At 40.6% G+C, this 20,819-nt stretch overlaps 1 protein-coding gene across 6 annotated transcripts in view; it reads right to left on the reverse strand.

The window, feature by feature from the left end:
* Window positions 1-20,819, reverse strand: part of ARHGEF40 (Rho guanine nucleotide exchange factor 40) — a 44,938-nt gene that overhangs the window by 17,460 nt on the left and 6,659 nt on the right. For 4 of the 6 annotated variants that reach the window (XM_034423043.3, XM_087891930.1, XM_087891931.1 and 1 more), the window contains exons 2-8: window positions 17,051-17,248; window positions 13,769-15,536; window positions 6,291-6,411; window positions 4,402-4,507; window positions 3,701-3,799; window positions 955-1,071; window positions 488-586 (exon numbers count right to left, since the gene is read on the reverse strand). In XM_034423043.3, the coding sequence (XP_034278934.2) occupies window positions 488-586; window positions 955-1,071; window positions 3,701-3,799; window positions 4,402-4,507; window positions 6,291-6,411; window positions 13,769-15,536; window positions 17,051-17,248 (2,508 nt within the window). Of the gene's footprint in view, window positions 1-487; window positions 587-954; window positions 1,072-3,700; window positions 3,800-4,401; window positions 4,508-6,290; window positions 6,412-13,768; window positions 15,537-17,034; window positions 17,249-20,819 lie in introns of all 6 variants that reach the window. The other 2 variants (XM_087891932.1, XM_087891933.1) reach the window with 1 other exon arrangement.

Genomic DNA, 20,819 nt, shown 5'->3' on the forward strand with positions numbered 1-20,819 from the left:
ACTACACATTTTCATACAGTATAGTGGAGAACAAAACAGAAGAATCTACCTTAGGCTGCTTCTAAAGGTATCCATGCCCATAAAATGTCTGAAATCTCACATCATTTGGAGCAACATTTTGAGAAATATTAGTGGTTTCATATGAGATGTGAAAACTGCTCGGGATGTTTTCTTTGAATTTCTGGGTATTCCGTAAGTTATTTAGAGTGTTGGTAAATATCCTGGTGCTGGGAGGTGCTTTTTGTCCACTTTTTAAATGTATATTAGTTCAGAGCAACTGACTCAGTCCTCTAGCCCTTACTTTCACTATTAGTGTCTAATGAACTGAGGGACTAATCAGAGACAGAAGCAAGAGTGAAAACTGTTATCCCATGAGGACTACTGTTGCAACTCTATTCCAAGTACTAGCAAGAGGAAAGGCTATTTCTCATTGCATATTTCAACTGCATAACCTCATAGCTCCTGTATAAATATCATATGCATTTACCTCCTGACTTGATGCTGTTCCCACTGCGTTGAGGTGGTCACTGGCTTCACACACAGTCTGGAGAACACCACAGCAGAGATCTTGTAGTTGTTCAAGAGCCTGGGTAGACACAGAGATGGGAGGGGGAGTGGCCAACTGTGTTACGGAAGCAGAGTTACAATATATTTTAATAAAGAACTAACATTAATAAAGAACTAACATTATAAGAATGTGTTAGAACTACATCTGAAGTGGACGATTCCTGTAAATATAAAATATGTGATGATTCCTGTAAATATAAGATATGTGCTGACATTTAAAGAATCCATAATATAAAAGCTATCTATGGAAAATGGAAACATTAACTACATATTCTTGAAGGAAAAAGGCAGAAAAGTTTCTTGCAGGAAATGAGGGAGGCTGCTTTAGTTCTCTGGATCAATTCTTTGTGTCAATATAAGATCCACCCATTACTATTTCCCCCATACCTGATGTTCTTTAACCCATTTGGGTGGCGAGTAGGTCAGAGTCCCTCCTAGTCCTGGGGTCAACTGATCCAAGGCCACATATTGTGGAAGTTCATGCAGCGAAAGAAGCCGGATTTCCTGCAAGATAAGGAGATTGAATTAGATACAAAAAATTCCCAAATTCTTTTCAATAATATCCAATACCTTGTCATCACTCTTCCTTACCTCAGCCATGAACCCTAGGTCAAGGCTAGACCTAAAGTGATGTTAGAAATAGTTAATAACTCATCATAATCTTTGAAGGACAAAAATACACAATGAAATGTTTATTTTGTCCGGAAAAAAATGTCTTTCTTCTTTGTACAGTAACTTGCAGAATAGAAACAATACTTCTTTTTACTCACCGCTAACTCTTAATATTCCAATATTATTTGCATGCATACATTTTTTTGCTATATTCTCCGAATTGTTTAAGGGAGTAGATATACAACTCTATCAATCTGTTGATTTTATCTAGGAATGTATTAAATAAATTATATACAGGGACCCTGTGAGTTAAATTTGGTTAATAACACTCAGCTCATACACTTCAGTCTAGAGAATGCCCAGAAGTTTATGTACCGTATTTTCCGGCGTATAAGACGACTGGGCGTATAAGACGACCCCCAACTTTTCCTGTTAAAATATAGGGTTTGGGCTATAGTCGCCATATAAGACTGCCCCTCTTCCAGTGCACACCAAATAAAAATTAAAAAACATCAACTGGCTCACCTACAATGTAAAAGCAGCTGTGCTAGACCCAAAATGGCCCCTGTAACAAGCAGAAACCTCACACAGCCACAAAAAGCCCCCCCAAAAAACTTTCACACTCTAAACACACACAACACAACACAACTGGCTCACCTACAATGTAAAAGCAGCTGTGCTCAACCCAAAATGGCCCCTGCAACAAGCAGGAACCTCACACAGCCACAAAAAGTCCAAAAAACCAACTTTCACACTTTACACACACAAAATTCCACATACAGCTTTGTGAGATTTTGTGTGTTTGTGTAGTTGGAGTGAAACACTACAGAAACACACTAAATCTCAGAAAGCTGCACAAATATTGTTTTATTTTATTTTATTTTTATTTTTATATGAAAGCTAAATTTAAAACTTCCTAAACTTTAAATGGCTAGGTCTAAAAAAGAACAACTAAAAAAACCCCAATTGACTATTTTTTTTAAAGCTCCCAAAGGGGAAAAAAACTTACCCAATAGAACAGGGGTCTCCAACCTTGGCAACTTTAAGACTTGTAGACTTCAACTCCCAGAATTCCTCAGCCAGCTTTGCTTTCCTGGCTGAGGAATTCTGGGAGTTGAAGTCCACAACTAACTCCTTGCTTGATTGCAGGCAGGGAGTTGCTTGCTTGCCTGAATAGATTCAGGCAAGCAAAGCAAGGCAAGCGTTGCGACTAGCAGCTGAGGTAAGCAAGCTGGAGGGGGAAAACTTTTTCCCTTTTACATGGCTCTGGCCATCCCAGCTGAGTTGCAGGGAACTCAGCTGGGATGGGATCGACCGCCAGAACTGGGACCGTCAGAGCCATGGTTCTGGCGATCCCAGCTGAGTTGCAGGGAACTCAGCTGGGATCGTCAGAGCTGGGATCCTCAGAGTAAAAGGGAAAAAACTTTTTCCCTTTTACGTGGTTTCTGGCGATCCCAGCTGAGTTGCAGGGAACTCAGCTGGGATCGCCAGAGCTGGGATTGCCAGAGCCATTTAAGGCTCGTCAGACCCTTTCGGGCTGGTCTGCCTGGTTACAGGAGAACTACACCCGGCGTATAAGACGACCCCCGACTTTTGAGAAGATTTTCATGTGTTTAAAAGTCGTCTTATATGCCGGAAAATACGGTAATCACATAATCATAAGCTACCTCCTTCCTGTATCATTAGGCTTCAGTCTGATTTCAGCCAAAAACTTACCAGCCCTAAAGCAGAAAACAATACATTATATAGCTTTTTCTTCATTATCAGATAAAAGCATTATTGACTAATGTCTCAACTGGATAGAAAGGTAGAGCTAAATAAACAGTAAATGGCATCTCAGATGGCCAAGAGTTTGTAAGTTTCTCTTATCAGTCCAGTTTTTCTATAATGGACTAGTTAACACGTGGATGGATTTACACCATGCCAAAGCATGCATTAACCAGAATTATTGAAAAAAATTAGTTAGCCAGACTGCACAACATGCTAAACTATGGGTACCCAACCCTTGGCCATGATCCGGTACTGACACAGCTCATTTGGAACCAGGTCGCACAAGTGGCAAGTGGGTGCATGCGTGCATGTAGTTCCACTTGCACAAGTGGAGGGCAAGTCCGCGAAGTTCCATTTGCATGAGTGACGGGCACTTGTCGCTTGTGCAAATGGAGCTACATGTATGCACATACTTGCCCAGCGCTCATGCGGAACCATCCTCTTCCCCCCACTGCCACCACCACTAGTCCGCAAAGCCAGAAAGGTTGGGGACCACTGTAGTAAACCTTTAGCCACTGTTTGTACCAAACTCTAAATGTGTAATCCCACCCAGTGTTATCAAACGACCATCCCATGGGATATTGATACATGTGCTTCAAGCACTCAGTTGTGACTGCCATCTTTATTTTGATCAGGACTCCCTCATGCCTTTAACCATGACCTAGATATCTCCCCCTGCCCCTATTCTCCCTTCTTCTTCAGCAAACTTTGCTCCAGGAAATAGTTTCCAACAGAAGCCCAGAGTTCTTACCACAGCAGGTTCTAAGGTCAGTTCCTCTTCATGGGGTACAAAACGATCATCAGATGGTAAGATCACCAGCAGCTGACTTATGGGAGTTGGTGTAGTCTCCTAAATAATAAAAAGGTTTTGCTTCACAGGCTCATAAAAGTTGCATACAATAGTCAGAAGCAAAAGGGAGGGAATTATGTTCTACAGTCCAGAAAGTGAGGCATGGGAAGGTAGCAGAGCTACCTTGTCCTCCAAGACCTTGTTCTGGCCCACTGCTCGTGTAAGTTCAGTTTCCATCTCCCCAGCCAGCCGGGCTGCCAAGCTGCAAAGGTTGATCTAAAGCTTAGCCATGGTTTCCATTATAAAACAAATGAAAACTTTTGTGTTTCATTTCAACTAGTACCATTTTGTTGCTTATTTTGATGATATAAATCATATCAAAATCACTCTAATGTATACAGTTTATATCCCATCCCTCCTGAACATGAGATTTAGTAACAATGTGCAGAAATCTTCCTCTTTATATTCATATTTTCAAGTTATTACAAATATACTATTTTATTAAAATGATAAATAGACCTTCAGGCTGCTTATTGAGGGCCAAGGGAAAAAAAACTTCAGGTACCCAACTTCGGTGTCATTCATATGCATTGGGTTGCATCTCCCATCATCCCAATTAGAACTACAGAGGGAAGGGAAAGGCAGCTGAATCAGGATGATACCTGGAATGCTCTTAATGCTGGCAGCAATACGGGGGCTTGGAAGGCCCAGTCATCCACATGACTTAGGTCCAACAGCACTGTCAGCCCAAGAATCTTTAGCTCTTGCCTGGAACATAGGCAAAAAAAAAAAAAAAACAAGATATGTAGAGTTGCCTTTTCAGCATCAGGTTTGCCAGCTTGGCTTAACATAACACTCATCAAAAAGGCCAAATCATAGAAAAACTGGGCAAAATGGTTTGCTTGGAGGAATCTCTAAGAGCTTCTTTTTGTGTTAGCTTCACAACAATCCCACATTAGGCCCTAACTGTACCATTCTACAAAGACACACACATTTCTTGCTTAAAGTTTTAAGCTGCTATTTTAGTTCTAATGATAAACTGATAAAGAGAGCACAATTTGTCTACCCACTCCTCACTTAGTGACTAAGTTCTGTCCCAAATATTAGGTCATTTAAAAAATGGGTTGCTAAGCAAACATGAGAGAGAGGGTGGGAGAGAAAGAGAAAGAGGAGAGGAGAGGAGAGAGGAGAAATTGAAAGAGATACTGTGAAGATCATTTGCTGCCATCTTATTCAAGCAAAATTATCTTATACAGCTATGATACCATAATTCTTATTTGGTAATGTTTTGTCAGATGTATAAAATTTTATCATAAATGTATGCAATGGTCATAAAATGAATTTTTGTTACAATTTATTACCACTGTATTTGTAAATGGCTACTAACTGAGGTAGTCGCTAAAAAGGAAATGTGTGTAATTATCAAACCTGTTACAAAGTTCAAAATCAACAGTTGCATATAGAATTATAATAAAGATAATAAATACAATAAATATGGGGTAAATCATAACAAATCAGAATTTTCACTCCAGTAACAAATATAGTAGCCAGTATACTCCCTAAAATTTACAATAACCTTGAATATTATTGAGTATTACTATATCTATACTGTGGATATTAATAATTCTATGTTGTTCATTTGAAAAATTAAATGACTGCCTATTATAGTGTATTGTATTATGCAACATAATCTGCAAAGAAACACATACATAAAAATTAAAACACCAGTTTATTTTCATTAATTAAAGATAGTGGGGCAACCTATGCAGAGGGAGAAAATTTAGCTCATTTCCATAACTGCTATATTCTACTAGCTTATGAATAACCTCTTCCAAACAAGAAAGCTCAAAGGCATTTTTAGTATTTGGGGTCAAAATAATCATCCTTTGCAAACAAAATGCTTTTAAGCTAATTGGATTCTTAATGGCTTCCCATGGCAGCTTCCTGACAATTCTGATTTTATGAGAAGAATTTCCTGAATTCTTCACCTGCCTCAATGAATTACTTCAGTCTTTTGGAAGGGAGCCTTGACTACTTCATCTGAAGGCACTTTGATATATAGTACAGCTATTGATCAGTTAGGCCGACCTAGTGGATTTTTAGCTGGATTTTGGCAAGGCACTTTCTTTAATAAACTAGTCAACTTTGCTGCCTGAGACAAGGGACAAAGAGCATTCTGATTAAGCAGGGAGCTATCTCTTAGTTACAAATTACAGCTAAAAGCCTTAAAACCCACAACTAGGTAACACACAGCAGGAGTTTCTTACTCTATATATCTAGGCATTCCTCATTTACCATGTCATGGTAAATGCTAGAACATAACAGAAGCAGATCAAAATACATTATGAGTATCTTGTCAGTGATATGTGTGGATTGAACTACTTTCATCTCTATTAACTCTGACATAGGTAATAATGACAAGAGAAGGTAATGAAGCCAGACTGCAATATAGTCACCATCACTAAAACTCAGGAGGAGCAATTCTGGACAGCAGCATCCCAACAATTATTCCTTGAGGCCGTTATCTCATTTTGTCTAAATAATAGGTTACCTGAGAAGTGAGTGCATGTATCTTAAGGTATTAACCAGATCCTCTTGTCCTGGAGGCAACTCATCCTGAAGAGGCTGGGGCACTATGGTCAGCAAGGAATGGCCAGCCTTGTCTATTCCTCCTGGTGTGGAGAGAAACAGAAAGGAAAATATAAGCTATAAGTCATAACTTTATCCCACATTGCAATGTTTCTGGCATCTACTCCAATAAACACAAAACATGAGTTGGCTTCCCATTACCAAACCTCATAGATAGGGCCAAAACAGTCTGAGTTCAGCAGCCATTCACATGACCAGTCCCAGACATTCAGAATTTGCAACAAAGCGGTGCATGGACAGAACCACGTTCCTACCAACCACACTTGATGAATTATGATCTCTAGTGCTTTAAAGGGTTTAAACCACTTGTAGGATTTTCTCTAATTCTCCAGGAATTGTCTTTGCTGGGTGCATCTGCAATTTCATCAGACTACTGAAAACCACAAAAAGAATTGCACACCAAATGGAACAGCACCACATGGCCATTTATTTATATGACTTTATACCACCTTATAAAAAATGTAATGCATATCTATCATATTCCATTAATAACATGGCTGAACTTTTCAAAATAAAAACAACAACAACAACAATGGATTCCATTTGAATATTTATGCAACTTCCATAAATCAACATTTCTCTTTATTTGTTTTCCCCTGCCTTGGGTAGAAAAGTGAAACAGAATGACTTCCAATCTTTGTGGCATGGAATATGATCAATGTGAATAACCCATGACATTTTGACATTGGGCTATAATTCCCAACCTCACAACTACTGTACATCTGTCTTAAAAATAGGTATTAAGGATATATTACGTGCATAATACAAACCCCTGATTTCCTTACAAAGTCAATACTAATTGCAGCACCAGCATTTTATAAGCAAATGGAAAGTTGAAATGCAATTACTTTCAAAAAGAAACAGAGGTTGGAATTTATATTTACGGAGATACAAAGCAGATGTGGAAGACAGATCTGAAGACAGACCACTGGAGTTCATAAGCTACACCAACCTATCAGACCAAAATAGATTGTGTCTGCATATGTGTGTCTGTATGTGTGTGTTCTACAGGAAGAACATCTGAGCTCATTTTCTCCATTAAAAAAAAACAACTGCTTCATCTTCCAAATGGTATGTTGCTGGAAAAACACTGTAACTTCCCCCACAGATGCAGTATTCCATTTCCTACAACGTATCATGTTGCAGCAAATACAAAATACATAAATTTGGAATCTGGGAGAAGTTAACATAAGGTCATTTACAGAGGGAAAATTCCCCTTCTGCCTATAGCGAATTTTGAATCCTAAAGGTTTCAGGAGAAAATGTGGATAAGGAATGGGGAGAGGGGAGACTTGCTAGAAAGCAGAAATACCCTGAATCAGAATCCCATTTTATGCTAAAGTAGCTCAACAATATAGATGAAAATTTTGTAGTTTCATCTACAATATAGATGAAAGTTTTGCTAAAGTAGCTCAACAATATAGATGAAAATTACCAAGTTTTTGTGGGAAGATGGGTTACAAGGGAGAGGATAAGATGGAGGACATCTTCCCATTAACTGCCATAAGACAGCTGTTTTATCCCAAATGGTATTTTCCCATTGTGGTGGATCAGTTTCCATCATTCCAAGTCAGCAGATGCAATGATTAAAACACAAATCTGTTTATAGACATGTTTGTGTAGGATTGGAGGGAAAGCAAAGAGTGGTTATCTGGAAAGATTACTTGTAAGTATTGTTTATGTGCTATTCTTGTCATTTGTAATTAGATTGTGAGGGAGTCATATGATCATTTGATTAAAATTAATGCTGTTGACAAGACACTTCATTTCTTCTTCTTTTCCAGCCCCTTAATGTGTCCTTGGTTTAATCTCATAAACTTTCTACAAGCATTCAGATTTAACAACAACAATTCTTTTCTTCATTGCAAAAAAGACAGAAAACTAACATTGCACCACAGTTGACATCAATTTTACCTTCTGTTGACATATACACTTCATCTCAACAGAAACCAATTAGATAAATGTAATCTCAGTTCAGCTACCCATGATGATACATAAATTCTTAACCAGGTTAAATAAAGACTTGGATATGCACTTTACATATATTTATATATGGATGGGCACTGCAGGGCTGTAGGTAAGACAATGACAAATAGAAAACATTCAGGAAGAAAGCAAAAGCACTTCTATACTATTGCTAAGAAAATGTTGTATGTTCATGTAATCACCACAAATCAAGCTTAACTCAAGGGCAACCCTATCTTTCAAAAAGTTTAATTAGTGTTAACCTGAACAAAATGTCATAGCTAAGCATGCTGTACAGCCTAGCATGTTTATGTGTTTTGTGATTCATGATTTTGAGTTAATCTGGCATTCAGGATAAGATACTGTGAGTTTGAGATCAATCTAAAATGTGTGGAAGTCTCCATATAAGTAACAGAAAATTCACTACCCTCTCACAGGTTGGGTTTCTGATGACAATTAAAGATAGACATCTGCACTGTAAAAAAATCTTAACATTTACAGGCATGTGTGCTTTGGCACTACCTAAGCCTAAACTTTGATTGCTCAATTTCAGGCTTGCAAGCAAATCAGCACATATGCAACTGAATACAATGATCTCTACAGCATAGAAATCTACATTATATACAGAAATCTCTGTGGAGCTTCTCAGTTATCTAAGTCATACTGTATTTTCCCCAAAATAAGACCCTGCCTTATTTTTTTATTTTTTTTTTTGAACCCTGAAATAAGTGCTTGGCCTTATTGCCATGCGTTCAAAAGTCCAGTTGGGCTTATTATCAGGGGATGTCTTATTTTGGGGGAAACAGGGTAGTTGTCTCAAAGGTGCTTTTTCAAAATGCAATTGGACTGGGGTTTTTTTTCCTTGAGGAAGATGTTTCACTTCTCATCCAAAAAGCTTCTTCAGTTCTGACTGAATGGTGGAGAATGGAAGGATTTATATTTCTTGCAGTCATCTAGTTATTAGCAATTTTTTTTTAGAGTTTAGGGGCACAGATAAACCTCAAAGTGGTCTCAACTACTCTCAGAAGGTGCTAACGATCTAATGACTACAAGGAATATAAATCCATTCTTCACCATTCAATCAGAATTAGTTTCTTGGATGAGAAGCGAAGCATCTTCCTCAAAGAAAAAAAAAACCTAGTTGCCTTTTTAAAAAGCTCCTTTGAGATATGTATACAGATGTCATTTCTAATCTGATATCAGAGCTGTGATTTATGGAGAAACAGGATCGCTCTCTTCTGCTTGTGTGATGAATTTTAGAGGTTTTTTTTACAATAATTCCTCAGTAGTTTGAAGTACCACTAGAGTTCCATGTTATCCTTTTTCCTTTGGTCTGTGCTGAAATTACCCTATGCTGGAAGAAGCAACCACCCACAATCCTTTTGCAACTGAACGTATAGGTTACAACAAATGGGAACAAAATTGTAAAACAACTGAAAAGCAACAGATTGTTTGCTTGTAATCTGCATAAACAGTATGCATCGACTCTTTTCAAATGACTGTGAAATGTATTTTGCAGGGAGCAAAAAAAGAGATATAATCACAAGGGAATCCAAGAATTATATCCAAAGGTTCCTTCCTCCAATGGAAAGAGTCTTCCACTGATAGAAAAGTTCCTTTTGTCAGAGGAAGTCAACCTTTGGATCTAATCCCAAATGTCTCAAGCACTTTAGTTGAAAGGAAATGGTATTTCCCTCTCCAATTTAGAAGGTTCTTAAAAGGTATTATGGAAGACAGGTCAATCGGAGGTTATAATCATTGATAACTAAATGTCATCTCCATTATGTGCTGTTCTTTTGAATAGCAGATTCTGAGGATTACTGTTAACTATGACTTCTAATTTAGATCTTCTATTTATCTAATCATCACTAGCACCTAACAGAACCATTTCCAAACAGGTGTCCTTCAATTGCAAAGGAAATTCTAGGGGAGGTAGCTCAAATACATCTGGAAGACATTCCAAATGCTGTTCTATCAGAAAGGAGATCTGTGTGGAAAAGCATGCAGACAAGAGATTGAGATTTAGCTAGTATCAAATGTTGGTTTCTAGACATAAGAAATACAAAGCATAGATCACCTAATGTCTATATTGTAGTACACAGTAAGGTGCAGTATATCCATATAAACTATAGTTTGTTCTAAACCTGGTTCTATTCACATATCCACCTATGCAAGCACTAAATAGTTCCCCTTTTGCGTGGATTCATAAATGGTCACTCAAGCAGGGCCTGACCTAATCACTTAACAGAATACCAGAGTTGGAAGGGACCTTGGAAGTCTTCTAGTCCAACCGTCTGCTGAAGTAAACCCTATATCATTCCAGACAAGCGGCTGTCCAGTCTCTTAAAAACCTCCTATGATGGAGCATCCACAACTTCTGAAGGAAAATCATTCCACTAGTTAATGAGACATCCAAATGATTGGAACACTGGCAACAGAACAGTGAACCAAAGCAAGCATTAGTTTGTTCCAACTGGGCTGTTTTTAGTATTGCTACGGCATCTCCCAGACCAAAATGGAGAGTATGAAAAGAATTGGAAAATTCTGCAGAAAATAATGGATATCTTTGTTTAAAAAACATGGTCTCTCTGGCAAATTGATCCAGGGAGCAATGAACAGGAATGACTATCTGTTCATCTCTGCTTGTGGACCTTCTAGGGACATCATACTGGATATTACTACAGATGATCTTCATTTAACAACCACATCTGAACTCACAACAGTGTTGAATGAGTGGTAGTTACAACCAGTCCTCATATTTATGCCAGCTGCAGTGTCCCCATGGTTACCTGCTCACATTTGCAATATTCCTTGCCAACATGTTACAAGCAGAGTCAATGGGGATGCCAGCAAGAATTTACAAAATTCTTAACATCATTGCTTAACAACTTAATCATTTGCTTAATGATTCGAACCGGAAGTGCTAGAATTTCCACTGCCAAGCAGCATGGTCATGTTGTTACACTTTATGATTCTGTCACTTAGTGATGGAAATTCTGACCTCAATTACTGTTGTTTAAGTGAGGACTTTGTGTATATCCAGGCTTTATGGGTGATGTTCATAAAACTGAAGGATTCTAGTAGGTGACATTGACTTTTTTGGAAATGGATTCACCAGCCTGGTGCTTCCTTTTCAATGTTTCTTCCATTCTCTTATTTATTTTCCCTTTATTTCCAAATCACTCTTTGTTTACACTTTCCATGTAGTACACCCCCCCACCCCCCACCCCCGCAAGGGAGGCCTGCCTCCTGTTTTGAAAGCCAGAGGCCTTCAGTAACATGATCAGGCGCTGGTGTCATTCTGGGTTGTGTTTGGTGGCTTGAGGCAAGAGAGTGGTTTCTGCAGACTGTTGTGATGTGGCGAGGACCCAGGCTTGCCTCACTCAGTCCTCGTGATGTTTAGTAAGATGGCAAAAATGTTGGTTAAAGGACGAGTTTGTTGGAAGAGCCTGCAGAGACTCATTTTGTAATACTGATATTCACAGGAAAGTTTTGGGCTGCAATCTGAAGCCATGTTTTGGGCTGCAATCTGAAGCCATGGTTTGTTGAGCTAAGTACACAATTCATAAAGTTTACATAAACTATATATATAAATATATAGTTACATAAACTATATCTATAATTTTCTGGTTAAGACATGTTGCTGGAATTGCAACCCGGATTGCCCCCAAGTTATTTTACTGTTCACAATGTAAAATACAAATGGTTGATTGCACCATTACAGAAGTAATTACCCTCTGTATGTTGCACCTGAACTATAACTCCCAGGATCCTTCACTTCTGGTCATGCTATTTGGAATCACAGCTCACAACATCCCCAGGAATACAAGGCAGAATCCACTGGAGTATCATCCTGCAGTCAAACTCCACTGATAAGAACTAAAACTGAATAATGCATCAGCCTTCATTAATATCAGCAAAAAATATTTCTTGCAGTGCCATTTTTGTGCCCCTTCCCCAAAAGCAAACTATGTATGATTAATGGCATCCAAAATCTGTTTCTCCATTGTCTTTACCCATTATCTCATGAAGTTATCCCATTAACTTCACTCCAGTTAGTCAATGTTTCTTAATTGTGACATCTAGTTCAATCCTACGTAATGGAGCAGAGGGGCAGACAGAAGAGGGCTGCTTTGCCTTGAAAAGTCAAAGTAAATAAGCATGTTGGGGACAAAAATTGTTCCAACCTCAGTATTTTGAAATACAGAGTATCCAAAGCGGGCAAAAAATAATGAAAAAAGTACAGATATTTGTTAGGGAGAGGCATTAAAACTCTCTATACAGCAAATGCAGAATGATGCTGTGCTATTTATAGTAGAGATGATCTAGACCAGGGGTGTCAAACTCAAGGTCCACGGGCCGGATCCGGCCTGCAGGGTGCTTTGATCTGGCTAGCAGGGCTGCCCCAGAAACACTATGCACTCCTCCCAAGCTCCATTTTCACTGGCAGAGGGTTGCAAAAAGTCATTGCAGCTGAAAATGGAACTGGTGAGCCCATTTTCGCTGGCAGAGCACTCAGTCCACCATAGGGCCCCTCGATATGAGTGATGTTGAGCTGGCCACGTCCATCCCAGCCACCACCACCCCACGCCCCCAGGTCAAACACAACCCTGATGCAGCCCTCAATGAAATTGAGTTTGACACCCCTGATCTAGACGTAACATCTATTAGAAGGAAACTGCTGAGTGTCCCACACACTCTGAAGGATCTGTCTATCCTCTGAATCCAAAGTACTGCACACCCTACTGATTTGCCTAAAGCTAACTAGCTTTAGGTAAATTAGCTAGTTAACTAATTTGTGGAATTGAGAAATGTGAAAATCGTAAGATAGTAGATGAAAAGTGTCATGATGCAAACCTCACACATCTGAACCTGCTTGAGAGATCAGGGCTTGAAAAACAATCCTTTGTCTGCGAGCTTGCTGCTTTTGACCCCCTTACAGATGCTGCTAGTGGAACCCCCTGCAATAGTCACCAATTTGGATGTGTCAACTACAGATCCCATCATTCCCTAAGTTAGTTATGCACAATGTTGGTTTGATGAATGTTAGGTGCAGTCCAGCACATCTGAATGCCATTATGTCAAGGAAAACTGATAAACAAGCTTCAGGTTCTATCGTAACTTATTCTGACTTACACTACCATACTGTTGTGGATAACCATCAAAGCACTAGAGAAGCATTCATCAATCTGGAGCTCTCCAGATGTATTGGATTTAGAATTTTCAGAATTCCCAATTAGATAATTATTGGCCACACTGGCTAGGAATACTCTTGGAAGAGTAATCCAATAATTGAGACATCAAGATTGGGGAATGCCACATTATAGATTAAATTTTCTACTATTTCTTTTTGAAGATTTATTACAAGGGAAAAACAAATGAACATCTCCAGATGATTATCACTTGATGACTTACCTGTCAAAGCAAAAACTCCTGATTGAAGAAGATTCCAGTTTACAGATTCCCCAAGACGAGCCACCGTGGGTAAAAGGGAATTTTGTATTTCCCCAGGAGCTTGATCAGCTGCTATGCCTATGGCCTCTTCTTTCTCTTTAACACTTGCTAATTCATTCTTACTTGGCAAGTCAGTAAGCCCTGGTTCTTTGCTGTCGAGATCCTGTTCCATCATACATTGGTCTTCAGAAACCTCCACTTCTTTTTCTTGGACCCTCACGTCCTCAGTACCAACTCTTGGTTCACTAGTGTTGGATATAGCATTTAGCTCTTCAGTGTTAAGTTTTGGGCCTTCCATGTTTCCTTCCCCAGAGCTGCCTTCATTGTCACCAATGGTACATTTTCCTATGCTGTCTTCTGGCTCTGTAGCACCAGCAATACAGTCTCCAGTGCTGACAGCCAAGTCATCATTGCTGGCTCCTTCCCCTCCAGTTTCAAAGCTTTGGTTTTCTACAATTCTATCTTTCTCTTGGGTGTCATCACACTCTGGGAAATCATCGCACTCTGTGATATCAACACAGGGTACTTTGATGCTGTCTGAATCTCTGGTATTAACATAAACACTTCCGGTCCCAGAATCCTGTACTCTTGGACCGGTGCAGGCCTCCTCCTTTTCAGCACCTATTTTAAGATCAGAACTTTCTGTTTCTTGGTTAGCAGAATCTGACCCCTGTTTAATCCGACCACCAGCTCCTTTCCCAGCACCTTTCTTTTTCCTCCGATTTCCCTTGCTGGTACGTTTTGGAGTTGTTAAAGCTGGAGAATGGCTTTCCTTGCTGCCCTCCTTAGGAGGAGTTGGATCTCGGTGAATGGATTCAAGCAATTCTTCTTTCCCCAGAGCTGTGTCTTCAAAAACACCATCACTACTACTCAGAATGGGGGATGGTTTTGTTTCCACAGGATCTAGGTTTTCCTCCAGTTGTTTAGGATTTAAGTTCCCAACTGCTCCGGGACTTTCTAAGACTGTGTCCAAAGCTGGGCTAGGATTTGGTCTCAGCTGAGCTACCTTCTCATCCTGATTTCCCTTCTCTTGGCTAGACTTCTCTGCCTCCTCAGTTTTGGAAGCCTGTCGCAAAGCAAAGTTCTCCCCGCAGCCTGACTTATGATGGAGCCAGGCTCGGTGGCGTCGGTTCCTATTTTTGCTATGTCCCTTGCGAGCAGGCATTGTCTGAATCTGGGCAGTGCAAGGTTGTGGGATTCTGGGTGCTTGATGCAAGGTGGGGCTGACCTCCAAGAGGTGAACGTACTCCCCCTCAGATTCCCGGTTCTCTCCGCCAGAATGACGTCCGTCACCAGGACTCCTTGCCCCCAGGACCTCAGGACTCAAATCTGTAGGGCAGTGCTGCCCCACAATAAATCCATCTTTGTGCACAAACTGAGGATACACAAGCTCAGCCCAGGGCAAGCTCAGCACTTTTTCTCCAGCTGCCAGCAAGCAGCGTTCCAGACGCCCTACTCTACGTTCTTTGTTGATGCCATTAAGCCATTCAATGGTGAACAGGAATCGATAGGAGTCAGGAGACACAGGCAACTCCTGCACAGCCCGGCCCTCCAGCGAGAGGCATTTCAGGACTAGGCGGGGAGCACATTCCCGGTGAGGCACCACTTGCAAGTAGAAATCCCCGGGACTCAAGTGTTGCCACGGCAAGGAGCCCAGCTGGACGAGGACTTTTTCATGAAGGCAAAGGGGCCAACCTTCATGGCAAAAGACAAAGCCACTATACTGAGCCTGAGAAAGAGGGAAAGAGAGAAGAGGAGAAAAGGAATTCAGCTAGATATTATATTAAGAAATACAGAATACTGGAACCTATATACAGATAGTCCTCGATTTATAACAGTTCATTTAGTGATCATTCGAAGTTACAACAGCTCCGAAAAAAGTGGCTTATGATCATTTTTCACACTCATGATTATTGCATCCCCAGGGTCACGTGATTTACATTCAGATGGTTGACAACTGCTTCATGTTTAGGACGATTGCAGTGTCCCAGGGTCATGTGATCACCTTTTATGACCTTCTGAAGTCAATGGGGAAGCCAGATTCACTTAACAACCGGATTACTAATGTGACAACTGCAGTGATCCACTTAATATATGTGGCAAAAAAAGTTGTAAAATGGGGCAAAACTCACTTAACCAATTTCTCACTTAGCAACAGAAATTTTGGGCTCAATTGAGGTCATAAGTGGAGGACTACCTGTATACAATACCAATATTGCATTAATGGGTAGTATATCATTCTTTTGCTTCCCACCATGTAGAAATAACAAGAATCTCCCAGCTTAGCTTAGTTCTAGCATTTCACCACGATGAAGAATTTTATTAGAATTCTGCACAAAAACTAAAATTGCCAAATAAGAGAAAGACAAGAGTGCAGAAGGAGGGGGGGAATCTAGTTTACCTAACATTTTGTAAGATTCTCCAATTAAAGAATGTTGACATCTATATATCCCACCCAAAATCCACTTTGCTAATACTTGCTTGCCTTATAAGTTTACTTATGAAGGAGTTACTATAAGAAAATGTGGGAGCATGATACAGGTAGTCCTTGATTTACTACCAGTAATTTAGCAAGCTATGACAATTTTGAAAAATGTTACTTGAAACTGTCCCGAAGTTTTATGACTGCTTCATCATTCCTGGTCTTGGGACTGCATTTTCGCCACTTGGCAATCAGCTCACATTTACAACTAGTTATAGCACATGATCACATTTTCCAATGGTTTTTTTGCTGTTTACAGCAGCAGCAACAACAAAAAAGCCATTGGATAAGGTGGATTTGGAGTTACTACTTCATGATTCACTTAACAACTATTGTGACTTAATTACTGACCATCATAAAAATGATCATAAAATCAAGTTTAGTTGCACGGTAACTCAAGGTATGAGCACAATTTAAAAACAAATTTCTGGGCTCATCTGTGGCCACAAGTCGAACGTTATCTACAGAATTAAAATTTTTAAAATACCCAGGAACTAAAGAAAAATTTCCTATACTTAAATTTAGATTAGAGAAGCTGTGGCCCTTCAGGTATTGGATAACATTTATGGGAATTGATGGGGGATGGAATTCAACACCCTCTGGAAGGCCACCGATGTCCTAGCTAACTCTCACACAGAGAGCCACTATGGGATTCTGGCACCAGCATGGATTATTTCTCTATTGCCCAACACTGCCAAGCTAGATTTCCTGTTCAGAAGTACTCCAGACGAACAGAGAGCCAAACCAAAGCAGGAGCTCACACATGCTTCACTCTGGATGCGAGCCAAGATGTGCTTGGCAGGAACAAGGAAGTCAAGGGTGTAGCGCAGTGCATCGTGTTGGTACGTCCGCTCCAGCACTTCGAAGACCTGACTCAGAAGGGTGGGGGCTGTGGCTTCGAAAGGAGGGTACAAGGCAGCCAGTGTGCTCTGGACACATTCTTCCACAGGCTCAGGTTCCTGAAAAAACAAAGAACATGTAAAGTGGGGTGGGACATGAGCCTCCAAGAGCCTTTCACCAGCTCATCCAATCCCCCTGAAGCTATGCAATGAAACAAGTGCTGTTTCCTTTATCTACTCCCAAAGAATTGCAATTGTTCCTTCCTTGCCCCAATGAAATGAATGCCCCTTGCAGTTTTGTGATTTCTGTATACCTCATACCTCGTGATGCTGCCCTAGGACTAGGACCTCTTGCCTTCAACCTTTTCTATTTGATGTCCTTTCATTGCCTTGCTCAGCCAATTAAAGGGAAGAGCCAGGTTGTTATGGTTACCTGCAGCAATGAGCAACTGGTCACATTTTATGCCTGGAGGAAGACCACTGCCCCCTAGTGATGTGTCAAAAAGAACAAGGGGCAGCCAGGAAATTGCTCAGGGCAATGTGCATAGAGACCGGCAGTGTGTAAAAAGAGCAGAGGGCATGAGGGGGCAGCAAGAATGAAAATGGTTTGGAAAAGCGCCAAGGAGTATGGAGAGCAGAGGTTCCATCTGGAATACATTAGCAGCTGTGAGCTCATTCCTTCCGCAGCTCCACCCAGAGAAGGAAATTGGGGGGAGGAGGGAGGGAGGGGGAAGAGGGGGAAGACGGAGAGAGAGGGGGAGAGGGAGGGAGAGGGAGAGAGAGAGAGAAACTATAAAAGAAGGAGGGGGCAACAGCAAGAGAAATAGCCATTGTGCCTTAAACCTACCAGTGTACCTACTAAAGAGTCACAATTATTTTTTTCACAAGCATACCCTGGATTCAAATCTCACGCTGGAAGACGCTGCAGGGAAATCCCAAGAACTGTGCATCCTTACCTTACTTCTGGATCCAGATTAAATAATTTTATTAAACATTTCCTGATTGCTTCTTTGTTCTTGAGTATTCCAAAAGCTATAAAGTTAGGCTGGACCTTGATGTGATGGTTAGACAAAGAAAATCTTATTAAACTAAGGGCATGAAAATGTGTGGTTGTCTTTTGTAGCAATTACACTTCCGAAAGCTCCTTTGAGAGAGGGAAGCAAAACCAGTGTTAATCTTGACTTACTTTGTACCTTTTACCACTATCTGGTGAAACTGCCTGATGGTGAATAGAAGGGAACATATGGAGTCATTTTGTAGCAGCAGTCCTTTCTTTATATCCATTATTTCAACACCTTACCTAATGTCCATCAGCAAGACTTTTAAAAAATTACAAAAAATTTAAAGGACCCCTTATTCTAATAGTAGAACTAGTTTCGCCATTAGGAAATACCATAGTGAGAGAGTAATTTCAAGGAACTTATTTGAATTTTTTAAAAAAATCAGCTCATTTAAATATTTTTGTTATGTACTATTTTGTATGGGGGAGAAAGGAATGCTTGTTATTATTTTGCCATGTTTTTAGAAATAACACAACCACTCTTGGGTAACTAAGCACCCTTTTTGGTGAAAGAAGGAAGCACCATTTTTCTTATGTCTTAGGCTGCAAAATGCAAACGTCCAGCCTTGTATGAGACACTGGAGTACTTTAATACCAGCACTTTCCAAAATAAGAAATGTTGAACTAAAATTCAGTCTGAATGTCCTTTCATCTATCAGAGATAAATAGAGGCTCCTTAACCTCTGCTTACAGAAGTTACAGGCAGGTATATACAGTATATCAGGGATATACAGAAATAAAAACAGCATTTAGTGGATTCAAGCCAATAATTCAGGTATCTGGAAAACCCAGTAATATTCCTGAAACAAATGCAGTCATGTTGGCTGTAAGGGAAAAAAAGCTGTAATAAAGAAATATTTTATTATTAAACCAATTGAATCTGTACAAACTAGCATACAAACATTGGAAGTAATAGTATGGCCAACTTGGCCTGTGTGCATGCGTGCACCAGCTAGCTGCTCTCTTCCGAGTTCTGGCGTGCCAGTTGGTCTTTGCGTGAAGACCAGATGGCCGGCATGTACACATGCGCCAGAACCTGGAGGAGAGCAGCTGGCGATGGCACATCTGCCCACAGAGAGGGCTCTGCGTGCCACCTCTGGTTCACCATCACGGGTATGGCCAATGGTTAAGCCATGTCTACACAGGAAGATACTGTATTTAATGCAGCCTAGGAATAACTTACTTTTGACATGGCTTAAATATCATCAACTACAAGTTTTTTTCCAGTTCTATTGGTGCCCTTGTGTTTTAACCTCTGATGAAGAATCTGAGAATTTGCACACTACAGGCAGTCCTCAACTTACAACGACAATTGGGATCAATTCAATGAATCATGCAGCCACTGAGCATGAGGTCATTAAGTGAATCCAGCTTTCCCCATTGACTTTGCTCGTCAGAAGCTGTTTCAAAATGGCGATGACATAACCCAGGGATGCTGAAACCTTCATAAATACATGATGGTTGCCAAGGACCCCAATTGTGATCACCTGTCTGTGGGGATGCTGCAATAGTTGTAAGTGCGAGGACCTGCCATACTTTTTTCAGTGCCACTGTACAAACTTCAAACAATGGCTAAACGAATGGTTGTTAAGTCAGGGACTGAATGTATTTTGTCAACTCTGAATTGGCCTGATGCAGACTTTGCTGTTCCCAATTAGACAGCTTAATTCTTGATATAGAAAGCTCTTGAGGAACCTTCTGCAATTTCAGATTGTTTAAATGGTAGGCAAGGCGATACTCCAGCACTTTTACATGCAAAACAGGTGTTGTGCCCTGGGGGTCCTTCCCCCAAGAGCCCTCCCGTCCCGTCCCCTCCACACACACCACACACACACACACACACACACACAGGCAAGGGGTCCTCTTCCCACAAAGAAGTTCAAAGTCAAGAACCTGGTTGCTTTCCTGGCATTCTCCCTCCCCTAACTGAAACTTGAGTCAAAAGAAACTATTTTGTAAAAAAGGTGGAGGCACCAAGGTCCCAAATTCCTCCACCACCACCACCCCAGCCCAATGCACACGCAAACTTCTCTCTTGCCACTTTCTGGCAAAGGGGAAGGAAAATACAGACTTGCAGTCAGCCAAGCTTGAGTTTATATCCCTGACAGGAAGAGGCAATTCCCCTCCCCTTCAGACCCAGACACTGGCAGGAAGAGTGGGGAGGCCCCTTCTTGGCTCTGGGTCCTGGAGGGTGTGCAAGGCAGATCCACGTGAGAAGCGTGGCTGATGGAAACACAGACAAATCTCCTCCAAGCATTACTGCCAATATCCAGCCCCCATTCACTCACACACAGAGAAACAGACTCTCTGTATTTCCATCTGCTATTACCAGTGGTTATCCCCCCCACCCCCCAGTGAATATCTTGGCAGGTACTACCCTGCAGAGGAGAAAAGTTCTGTGAAACCCCAAGATGTGCAGGATTAAATTTTTGGTGGGGATAGAGATGGGGGGGGGGGGACAGATTAGTACTAAATATGCTCAGTAGCCTCAAATGTTGGTGAATTATTGATAGGAGACAGAAAGTTGGAGAAGGAAAATAGAACAAAATATCTGAGCACACGAGGAATCCATATGTCAAATGGCAGATCTCACCAGAAAGCCATGCTCAAAGAGTTTTCCTCTTATATCCT

Source organism: Pantherophis guttatus, chromosome 4 (assembly GCF_059756535.1).
Source record: "Pantherophis guttatus breed Tessera chromosome 4, ASM5975653v1, whole genome shotgun sequence".
Lineage (NCBI taxonomy): Eukaryota > Metazoa > Chordata > Lepidosauria > Squamata > Colubridae > Pantherophis > Pantherophis guttatus.